The sequence below is a fragment of the Triticum dicoccoides genome, chromosome 7B, assembly GCF_002162155.2.
Source record: "Triticum dicoccoides isolate Atlit2015 ecotype Zavitan chromosome 7B, WEW_v2.0, whole genome shotgun sequence".
Lineage (NCBI taxonomy): Eukaryota > Viridiplantae > Streptophyta > Magnoliopsida > Poales > Poaceae > Triticum > Triticum dicoccoides.
In genome coordinates, this window is record NC_041393.1 from 40,601,556 (window position 1) to 40,613,981 (window position 12,426).

At 47.6% G+C, this 12,426-nt stretch overlaps 1 protein-coding gene across 1 annotated transcript; it reads left to right on the forward strand.

The window, feature by feature from the left end:
- The first annotated feature begins 11,828 nt into the window (after positions 1-11,828).
- LOC119336283 lies at positions 11,829-12,420 on the forward strand. Its single transcript, XM_037608276.1, has one exon. It carries the CDS (start codon positions 11,917-11,919, stop codon positions 12,157-12,159), a length of 243 nt encoding a protein of 80 aa, XP_037464173.1. The 5' UTR covers positions 11,829-11,916; the 3' UTR covers positions 12,160-12,420.
- Positions 12,421-12,426: the final 6 nt, after the last annotated feature.

Genomic DNA, 12,426 nt, shown 5'->3' on the forward strand with positions numbered 1-12,426 from the left:
AAATCAACTCAACTAGGATGGATTAAAACCTTTTCAATAAACCCAAAATGCCCTTTGAAAATGTTCATGCTTTCTGATAAAGGTTAAAACCTCTGCCAAAAATGATGAACATATTTTTTGGCCATTCTGGATTTCTGAATTAATTCATACTGTATTTGAATTGGAGCATTTAAATAGTATTAATATTTTTAAATGCCCCAACAATTTTGGAACTAGTTGAGGGCCTCTGGAATAACTATTTTAGTGCCCATAACTATTTCCAGAATTTTTAAAAGTGATTTGGTTTGAAAACCAAATTAAAACAAATCTGCAAAATAGAAAAACAGAACAAAATTAGGAAACAGAGAGGGAGGGATGCTCACCTGGACTTACCTACAGCCTACCTCTGGCCCAAACCCTCTAGCCAGCCCAGCCCACCACCGCCTCCAGGTTGTCTTCAACCTGAGGTAGCTGCATGGCAGCAGCACAGCTGAGCCGCGCCAGCTCCTCCCTGCCTGCTTGGCCTCCCCGCGCCCATCCTCTCGTGCCTGGGAGACACCCTCGGCACCCCTGGTCCTTTTCCCCTCACTCGCAGCCTCCCTTCCCCTCCTCTGCTCCCTCTTTTCTCTCTGCCCGTGTGCGCCGAGATCGCCGACGAACACCACCGCGACCACAGCCTCCCCCCGCCTCTCCGATGTGATCTCGAGCCCCGCCGTCGATCCCTACGTCGTCTCCACTGAGCCACGCGACAGGAAGAGCCCTGGAGCGCCGTCCTCTACAACTTCTTCCTCCTCGGGTCACCGAGATTGCCGGCGACCGTGCTCCCACTCCGGCGCGTCCCCGAGCCCGCTAATCATCCTTGCAGCTCCGCGGTGAGCCGTTGAACCGATCCCCCCTTGCCCCGTCGTCCCCCGCATCCTCTAGGCGTCGTTCCCGAGAGCTCCTCGACGCCGGCCATGTCGCCGCTGCCGCTGCAGCCACTGAAGCTTGCGCCTGAGCATCGCCCCGTGCTCAGCACGCTCCCAGGAGCCGGGCGCGTCCACTCGTTCGATCTGCTGTGCCCCCCCTAGCGCCAAACTGAACCCGTCCAAACTCCAACCGCCGCCGTTTTGGTCGCCGCCGTTGATCTTAGCCACCGCAGCTCCGGCCACCACCACTGGTCGACGCAGCTCACTCCCAGGAACACGCAGGAGCAAACCCCGCCTCAAACGGTGCAACACAACGGTTTTCTGAAGCGCCCTGCCGCCGCGGCACCTCGCCGGCGGCCTAACTCCGGCGAAAACGCCATTAGGCACTATCTAATGACCCTCTGGGTCACTTACATGTGGGCCCATGCCTCACTGATACTTTTTAGTTAGGACTAAATTAGCGCTAACAGTCTCTGTTAATTAACTAGGACACTGACATGTGGGGCCCACTGTCAGGTTTGACCCTGCTTAGGCGCTGTTGACCGCTGACGCATGCATGACGCAGCGCTGACGCAATAAGTGTTTTCTGGAATTTAAATAAATCTTAAATGATTTATTATTTGTAGAAAATGCCCAAAACCTCTAAAATTCATATAAGATCAACCGTAACTCAGAATGAAATAAGTTATATATAAAAAATGATCAGAAAAATTCAATCTATCCATCTGTACCATTTTCATGCATGTTAGAACAACTTATCACTACTGTTTAGGACAAATGAAATGAATGGCATTTAAATAATCACATGTGGAGTTGGAATTTGAATCTTGGGTTCAAACCAGCTTCATTTAATCTGGTTGCTAGTTGCATTAGCCCACATCAGAGCATATTGCCATGTCATGATCATGCATCATATTGTCGCATTGCATTGATTGTGTTTCTTCTTTGTTTGTCGGTGTTTGTACCCTCTGAGTAGACGTGTTCCGACGATGTGATCGATGACACCGATGAAAAGCTATATTATCTTCAGAAGTGCCAGGCAAGCAAAAACCCCTTGTTCATTCTGATACAATCCCACTCTCTCGCTCCTACTCTCTTTTACTGCATTAGGACAACAACGATTCAACTGTTACTTGCTGCGGTAGCTGAACCCCTTTATCCTCTGCATGACCTGTCATTGCCACAGTAAATAGATGAAACCCACTAGCATGAGTAGGAGTTGTTTGAGCCCTGATGTGCCTACTCATTCATGCTTGTTTGTCATGCCTGCTACTGCTTAGAGTTGAGTCAGGTCTGATTCATCGGGGATGAATCGGAGGTGTGTGAACATGTCCTACTGATGAGAGCTAAGTGTGTGAACACGATTTGGTAAAGGTAGCGGTGAGAGGCCATGTAGGAGTACATGGTGGGTTGTCTCATTGCAGCCATCCTCAGGAACTGAGTTCTGTGTTTGTGATCCATGAACAGTTACTACCACACATTGGGCTCCGGGCACTCCAAGCTCTCTCGACTTATTAATCAACTTGATCTCTGTCCAGGAGTTGCAACTAGTTTCTGGTGTTTGTAGGTAGTGTTAGTAGTCTACCAAGTGGCACCCGGTACAGGTGGGCTTGGGACAGACTAGGCACCGTGGCACGGTGTACCAAGCGTAGATCCACCCGTCGAGGTGGGCTTGGGAACCCTGCACACATTGTTTGGGGCCGTGAGCGACACCCCGGCCGGATCTCCTTGCGGATGGAACCCGAATAGGCGATAAATCTGGACGAGAGACTTGTGTGGTTAGTCAGGTCGTGGCCGACACCCTCGCTGGGCTTCCGCTTGAAGGTTGCCGAGTACATGTTGTGTAAACGACGGTAAGTGGTGAGAGCGTGTGTGAAGAAGTACACCCCTGCAGGGTTAATATGATCTATTCGAATAGCCGTGTCCGCGGAAAAGGACTTCTGGGTTGCCTGTACAGTTCATAGACAAGTGAAAGTGGATACTCTAAAATACGCAAGATAAGCGTGAGTGCTGTGGATGGAGTTCTCGAAGGGAGACGGGAGCGGATCCATAGTGGTGTATTGATATGGTGAATATGTGGACTCGTGTGCGCCACCTCAAAAGAGTTACTTGCAGTCGTAGTTCAGGTTAGCCACCGAGTCAAAGCTGGCTTGCTGCAGTTAAACCCCACCATCCCTTTATTGATAATGATGCATATGTAGTTAGTTCTGATGTAAGTCTTGCTGGGTACATTTGTACTCACGTTTGCTTATTTTATGTTTTTGCAGAGAGACTTCAGTCTCACTAGTAGTTCCACGTGGACTTCGACGTTTAGCTTGTTACCTCAGCTACGATCTTGTGCCCTCGGCAGGATCTGGTAGATAGTCAGGCTTTTCAGCCTTTTTCATTTATAGATGTCTGTACTCAGACATGTTAAGCTTCCTCTTGTGCTTTGACTTGTATGCTCTGAACGCTGGGTCGAGAGACCCATGTTTGTAATATCTCGCTCCTCGGAGCCTATTGAATTAAATACTTGAGTTGTAGAGTCATGTTGTGATGCCATGTTGTATTTGCACATATCGAGCATATTGTGTGTATGTTATTGAAATGCTTGGTATGTGTGGGATCTGACTATCTAGTTGTTTATCCTTAGTAGCCTCTCTTACCGGGAAATGTCTCCTAGTGCTTCCATTGAGCCATGGTAGCTTGCTACTGCTCCGGAACACTTAGGCTGGCCGGCATGTGTCCTTCTTCGTTCCCGTGTCTGTTCCCTCGGGGAAATGTCACGCGATGAATACCGGAGTCCTGTTAGCCCGCTACAGCCCGGTTCACCGGAGTCCTGCTAGCCCAGTGCTACAGCCTGGATTCACTCACTGATGACCGACATGTTCGAGCTGGGTCATGGATGCCTGTCCCTGTAAGTTAGTGCCACTTTGGGTTCACGACTAGCCATGTCAACCCGGGCTCCTTGTCATATGAATGCTAGCGACACTATCATATACGTGAGTCAAAAGGCGCAAACGGTCCCGGGCAAGGTAAGGCGACACCCGTGGGGATACCGTGTGTGAGGCCGCAAAGTGATATGAGGTGTTACATGCTAGATCGATGTGGCATTGAGTTGGGGTCCTGACAACATGTACCTTTGGAGACACCTGTAGAGCTCCTTTATAATCACCCAGTTACGTTGTGACGTTTGGTAGCACACAAAGTGTTCCTCCGGTAAACGGGAGTTGCATAATCTCATAGTTGTAGGAACATGTATAAGTCATGAAGAAAGCAATAGCAACATACTAAACAATCAAGTGCTAAGCTAACGGAATGGGTCAAGTCAATCACATCATTCTCCTAATGATGTAATCCCGCTAATCAAATGACAACTCCTATCTATGGTTAGGAAACATAACCATCTTTGATTAACGAGCTAGTCAAGTAGAGGCATACTAGTGAGATTATGTTTGTCTATGTATTCACACATGTATTATGTTTCCGGTTAATACAATTCTAGCATGAATAATAAACATTTATCATGATATAAGGAAATAAATAATAACTTTATTATTGCCTCTAGGGCATATTTCCTTCAGACACCGTGTCAGGCCACACGTCCTGCTTCAAGTCCGGCACAGCGTCAGGCCACTCCTCCTGCTCCAACTCAGCCACGTCAGCCGTCTCCGCCGTCTCAGCAATCACACAAGAGACACGCCGCAGCTATGGTGCGTAGCGGTACGAGTTGAGGTACTACAGGAAGTACAGGCGGAGACAAGCGATATAAATATGGTCCAAGCCTCGCTCCTCTTCCTCAGAGGCCTTATGACATGACCGAGGAGCAAAACGCAACCATAGTGTGGGCCCAAGTGGACGCCCATTTTGGACCAAAACCGGCACCGCCGCCAAAGGAGAAAGTGCCTGAGAAAGTTATGGACCACTTTATTCATATGGCAAGAAAACTAGCTCCCAAGCCTGTTGACTCAGGCTATGAGCGCCAACTCACGAAGCTACATCAAGCACGACTAAAGAAGGAAGCGAGCTCGAGCTCAAGCCAACAAGCAGCTGTCAAAAAATGCAGGAAAACCGTTCCCCAGCTGGGAGAACAGGCGGCGCAATCGATCCCCCCACTTGTTGTGCCAACAACACATGAGAGTACGCGTGCCCAATATTATTGTGGGCAAACCGTTAACATTCCCCAGCTGGGCGATGTGCTAATAACCGAGGAGCATATAATGCAGGCTGAAATTCTCAAGATCACTGTTGGACAGCTCCTCGAAATCGAGCCCATGTCTCCGCTTAGAGAGGAGGAAATAAAACGGAAATATGTCCGGGGCCAACCTTTGGTCGAGCCAGACGAAGTCAAGAACCTCCCAACGAGAATGTAATAATTGCATCAATGGTACATGAACATTACCAAGATTTCCAATCGAGTGTCCCTCATGGTGAATGTCAAGGAGGAGCATTACTTCCATGAGAAAGATGTGTCCGTTGAGTATTCAGAACTATTTCAGTTATACAATCAAGACGCACTCGACAAATTTATCGTCGGTTGCTATTGTCTGTAAGTGATTTCTTTCTGTAATTTAAGTCTCAAGCTAGCTGTAGTGATCATTTTGATCAATCATTACATGTAATTATCCTCACTATATTCTTTTCTGTGGTATTATATGCAGGATGAAGATGTATGAAATGAAAAAATCTGAACGCTATGGCATTGGGTTCATTGACCCAAATACCATTAATGAGTACACATGGAATATTCCAAGTTGTCGAGCAAGTTTAGAGGAAAGCATGCTAGAGTTCTTCAAGCACCTCAATACCAATGAAGATATACTACTTCCTTACAACTTTCCGTGAGTCACACTGTCTTGTACTACAAATTCTGTTTTTGCTTACTAGCTAGCTAGATGTTAATAATTAAGTGTATAGGGTTTACGATAGTTGATTAGTGTTATGCACATGCCCGCTTAATTAAGACATGCAAACGTGTGTGCATGCAGTTTCCACTGGATCTTGTTAGACATTAAAGTTGAAGAAGGAAAAGTTGAAGTACTGGACTCACTACTTAAAAAAGAAAGTGACTACACCATCTTGAAGGGGATAGTCAACAGGTAATTTCAATCATTATTAACTATATCTCGTCATATTTAGTTCATGATTTTCTGATATGAACTATTTAATAACCCCTTTATTAATTTTCTTTGCCGGCGGGCAGGGCTTGGGCAAAGTTCATCAAGGTGACTCTAGGCAAATGGACAAAAAAGCTGTTTTGGTATCGACCAAAGGTAAGTAATTAAGTAGTACTAGCTAGCTACCATCTCTTTAATTCTTGTTTCAATATCATTAATTAGTTATCATGCTTGATTAATCATTACCTGATTCAATTCCATTCTCATAAAGGCCCTGAAGCAGGCATCGGGGACTGATCTGTGTGCATACTATGTTTGCGAGAACATTCGCATGATGGCGTCCGAAAGGAGCAGATCTCAAAGACAGGACTGGGTACGTTTGTCAGAACACTATTCATAAATTTTTACACCATTATCGATATCTAGTCACACAACTAATACACATGCATATTGATCTCCTTCTTAACAGTTCAGAGAGGTGCGGGAGGAGCTCCTACCAACGGAGCGCATACTAGCACTTCAAGAGGAAATGGCGGGATTTTTGCTCGACCAGGTCATAGATCCCAAAGGAGAATACTATTACCCGCTACCGCCCCATGAACCACTTGTTATCGTGCTCCGAAGGTACCAAGGCAACATGTAGGAGAAATTGTATATATATACATGTGTATGTTTGAATAATTAATGGTGTTGGTTGTGAGACATTCGATGATATATATTTATATATATATACTAGTATAACGCCCGTGCGTTGCCACGGGCTCTTCAAAATTTATAATCAGTATTTTTCATTTATCATCCCCTCATATTGGGTGATTATGGGGTGCTCTAATTAGAAACACAACAATCAAATATTAGGAAATTTCACCGAACGAACAACAACGAATAATACGATATCTATCAAACGAATAAAATGAGGTCATATTTTTGGTCCGTCATGCACTTCTGTTGAAAAGTGCCTATCCCTTTTAGAATCAACCCACTGTTTGCTCGCACGCAAAAAAAATACATCTCTAAAGTGGGGAACCGATCGGTGCCAAAAAGAACTCAAACTCCTATCCAATCTCGACTTCGTGCTCTTCCACTTCCATTGATAAAGATGGGACGTCAAGGGTTTCATCATGATGACCTCGAGCAGCCGCCGACATCCCTCCCCACATCTACCCCTACCCCCTGCTGCCGCTTGCACTGTCCTTGCTCCTCGAGGGAGCTAGGGACACAATGTTCTCTAGGATGGGCATGACCAGATCCACGAGGAGGCCACATTCTTCCATGGGAACCCAACCAAGCACACCACCCTCCGCAACCATCCAATCCCAGCCTAACAAAGTCAAGACCCGCCATCGATCGACAAATTAGGCTCGCCGCATCCAGGTTCACTGCAAGTCTGCGACGAGTCTGTAGTCGACATCTTGACTTTGGCTATCCCCACGGAAGAATCATCGGATCCTGCTTACTTTTACCATCACTTCGTCTCTTCCCAAGGCAGCGACACCACCCAGCCAATCACCACCACCGCTTGCGGCTTGCCTACATAAAATCATATGAGAAATCCCCACGGTGGTGCTGTAAGATCACCTTGGCGACCTCGATAGTGACCAACTGGTCTAAGATATAAGCTAGCCGCTCTTTGTAGAAACCAATAGAAGTAGGCATGTGACTCAGATTTGTTCTTTGGTGTGCATGCGTTTCTTGCTGCCCACCGGCTCTTGTCTACAACTCGCCTATATCTGTACCAGCTCTTGGTCTACAACTCGCCTATCTCCATGCTTGAGAATCTGGAGTGTAGTAGTTAAAAAAAGACCAACTTTATACTCATTTGATAATTCAACGTGCATGGGCATGCACCGGATGGAATTCACGCTCTATGTAAAATCATGAGTGTAATGACCGTGGTTGATGAATGAAAGTCTTATTTTGGCAAAAAAAGAAGTTAAAGGTGAATATATTCCTCATGTGTAGAGTACAAACAAAGCATATAGTGATTGAGGTGAATACATGCCAGTACTAAAATCTTCTAATTTCTTTTGATTGAATCCAAGTTGTCTCTTTTCTTTCGATTCAGCAAAGCTAGTTCGAATAAATAGGATGGTCTATATCTTAACTCCTTTGCCAATTAAGCTTCAAAATTGCAGTCTGATTCAGAAACAATCGAATGATTGTTTCGTTAACTCCAGGAGATTCTCGTTAGATCTTAGGAACGCTGCAAGCCATCATATCATATAAGAATAAGATCGACAATTGATATGGACAGATCTTACTACAATCATATTACTACTACTCGCACACTGATATGGACAGATCATACAAGATCGAAGGTACGTAAGACAAGGTCCTCTAGATTACGAAAAACTGTTTGCTTCGCCTCATGTGAGACGGACCCCGAGCTATTCTTCAATGGCGCACCGCGCACACATATTTGGCGGCGAAGTAACTCGTTATCCTAAGGACGTCCCCGTCAAGCCCGTCGACAGCGTCACCCTTTTCCATCTCCCCGGCTAGACCTCGCCGAGTTTCCACCGTCGACGGCCTGCCGCCGCCGCATTCTGCTGCACGAAGGAGATCAACGACGGTTTAGACGTGCAAGGGTGCAGCAGAGCAGATCGACCGACGGATCAATGACAACACGTACCGTCGCAGGCCGCGTGGCCGTGGTGGGGGGCGGCGGCGCTCGAGGTGCCCTGCGCCTCGCATTCGCAGGGCGAGACGGCGCTCGTGGCGCTGGTGCCGATCTCCTCCTCCGGGCGAACGAGGAGCCAGCCGTCCAAGCTGGGCGAGGGAGCCAACGGCGGCCTGCAGCGCTGCCGGCTCGACTCCTTGCAGTAGGCGATCGCGCTCGCGACGGCCTCCTCCCTCGCCCGGGCGGTGCCGTCCTCGCCGGCGGCGACCCTCCCGTCCGGCTTCGTCGCCCGGCCCTTCCGTCTCCCGCGCCCGTCTGACCGCTCGTCCGCAACACCGACGCGCTGCAGATTTCTGGCGAACCTGTGCAGGCACCACCTTAGCGCGTGGCCCTTCCATGCGGCCGTGTCACCGCCCTCCCTCACCGGTGAGCGCGCGCTGTTCGACGAGCTGCTTCGGGCGCCGAGCAAGGAGGAGGAGGTGGACGACCTCGACGCCGGGGAGGAGCCCGGGTCGGAGGCCACCTTAGCATCGCCAGGGCCGAACGCCGGCGACGAGGAGCTGCCCTGCTCAATGCTCAAAGCGCCGTCCGTGGTCGCTGCCGTCGCCACGGCCGGCGCCATCGCCGCCCACACGGCGCACGGGAACATCCACGCCATGACGACCTGGAAGAAATGCATGGTGATCAGGAGCACTGGGGTTTGCTTGCAGGCCCTTGTGCACGTAGTACGTCCTTGTATATATATACATGTCGCGATTGCGATCGCGTTCGCCTCTGACTCCGGCGGTGGTTGCAGGGGGGGGGGCACGGCGGCGTCTGCGGGCGCGTGATTTCCGAAATCCGAGATGCCACAGCGAGATTGCCAAAATCCTGTGGCTAATCTATGGAATACTCCGGTGGTTCCTTCCATATACGGAGGGAGTACTAATTACTGCACGGTTTAATTACTCGATCGCTGGTTTATCGGATGAGCTAGTAATGCGGACGGATCGCTGATTTATTACCATATTCGATATTTCCTAAGTTATGGCCTTACCATACCTGGATTGATTTATTACTATACGTGGATTAATTATGATTTTTATTACTATATGATTTATTACTATACGTGGATAGCCTTACCATACCTAGTGGTAATTTAAATTTATTACCATATTCGATATTTCCCGAGTTATGGCCTTACCATACCTGGATTGGTAGCCTTTGGGGTAATTTAAATTTATTACCATATTCGATATTTAACGATTTTTGGCCTTACCATACCTGGATTGATAGCCTTTGGGGTAATTTAAATTTATTACCATATTCAAAATTTCCTGAGTTATGACCTTACCATACATGGATTGATTTATTACTATACGTGGATTAGTTATGATTTATTACTATATGATTTATTACTATACGTGGATAGCCTTACCATACCTGGTGGTAATTTAAATTTATTATCATATTCGATATTTCCCGAGTTATGGCCTTACCATATCTGGATTGATAGCCTTTGGGGTAATTTAAATTTATTACCATATAATTGCCATATTCAAAATTTCCTGAGTTATGACCTTACCATACCTGGATTGATAATTAATATACGTGGATTAATTATGATTGATTACCATAAATACGTTGGGTATTGCCGGTCAGACGAGAAAAGAGAAAAACCGGTGGGAGGGGCTGGTGGGAGGTGGGACGAAGAAAAACCGGTTGAAAATAAACCGGTTGAAAATAAACCGGTTGAAAGTGGGGGGGACTATTCAACCAATTCGTCCATTAGGAGTAGAGATGCGGTTCTACGAGAAAATCTATTTATATATATGCATAACGTGTACAATATGTAGTATCGTAAAATACCAGGAAACAAAAAAGAATTAAATGGAAAACACAAAATTAATGGAAAATAAAAAATAAAACCACCCCCCCAAACATTTAGTACCGGTTGGTGTTACCAACCGGCACTAATGGTCTACCAGCACCCGGGCCTGGCTCGTGCCACGTGGTGGCACTTTAGCGCCGGTTCGTGCCGAACCGGTAGTAAAGGGGTTGGCCTTTAGTCTCCACTCTTTAGTGCCGGTTGTAGAACCGGCACTAAAGGCCCTTACGAACTGGCGCTAAAGCCCGGTTCTGCACTAGTGTACTATCGCCACGGTAATGGAATCATTTCCGCCAAATGTGACGTTCAGAAGAGACTTAATTGGACCCAGACTCCAATCGTGGAATATCTTGCTCCAACGGTTGTCCACGGTGCAATTGTCACATGGGTCTAATGTATTCCAATGGAACCTCCATGGGAATGGACAATTCTCAGTGGATTCTATGTATAGAGCGTTAATCCAGTCCGATGTGCCAGTTGTTAATAACAAGAAGATTTGGAAGATGAAGATACCTCTTAAGAATAAAATCTTTGCATGGTATCTTCATCGCGGAGTCATTCTTACTAAAGATAACCTTATTAAGAGGAATTGGCATGAAAGCCCGCAGTGTGTATTTTGTCACCATGAGGAGACAATAAAACATTTATTCTTCCAATGCAAATTGGCTCGTTCTATATGGTCAGTCATCCAAATAGCTTCTGACTTGTATCCTCCCTATAGTGTTGCTAATGTATTTGGCAACTGGTTGCATGGGATTGATCATAGATTTAGAACTCTTCTCAGGGTGGGAGCGCTTGCCGTTATTTGGTCGCTTTGGCTATGTAGAAATGATAAGGTTTTTAATGATAAAAGTACTTCTCTGTTGCAGGTGTAATGCTTAAATCTTTTAAGTAATAAAACGCCCCTTTTCAAAAAAACATGACATATTGGCGTAACATAAATTGTTAATCGGTAGCAACGCAGCGTGTATTTAGTTAGCTACTGGAATTAACGAGTTAGTTTCTGGAAAAAGCAGAGGCTAGCGGAGAGAAACGGAACGCAGCAGGTTGCATATGGCGGTCGAGGAGAAGTCATGCAGCAAGCATGCATCCCGTGCACGCGCCTCCGGACGAAATAAAGCAATGGAGCACGTTATGCTCATCATTGATCGTATCCATGGATGGCAGGGCACCGCCCTGCCCTGCCATCACGCCACGATCCGATTCGATCCCCGGCTCAGAAGTCAGAATCGGGGTGATAGCGATACACCCATCGGAGCGTCCGTACACCCGCTGCACCTCGCCGCCCACCTCCCACGTACGCCCTCCATCTATATAAACCCCTGCACTGCACCACCCAGACCAGCTAGCTCTCTCCGCCGTCTCCCCACCCAGACCCTCTCGGTTCTTCCATCTCCTGTTTGTTTCGAATTAGCGAGTGTGTGAGAGAGATCTTGAGGTGCAGGCATGGGTCTCCCGCTTGAGCAGTGGCGCAGCAGCGAGGAGGCGGACAGCGGCGACGGCAAGCAGGCGGAGGCCTCCGGGTGCAGGACGCCGAGCGGCTCCAAGGCCCGCGCGGCCGCCGACGGGGGCTGCCCCGCGCCTCCTAGGAAGAGGAGGGCCGCGCCCGGGGCCGTCTCGCAGCAGGGCGGCAGGGGCTTCTACGCCGGCGCCGACGTCGAAGCCTTCTTCGCCGCCAACAACCTCTAGTCTAGAGCCTAGACCCTATCTAGCAGCATGCAACTCCGAACTCCTCGCCGCCGACGATAATCTAGCTTCTGTGTATGGTGCACCAGGTTGGGGTGCGTAGTTAGCTAGCTAGGTAGCTAAGTGATTTACCTAAGTATGTAAGTTACTTCTCTGAGCTTGTGGTCGGTGCATGCGTAATGCCGCAGCGGTACTGGGTTAGTAGTATATGTCTACGTACGCTCATCTGCATATTTCTACTAGTTTGTGTGTGTGTGTGTGTGTGTGTGT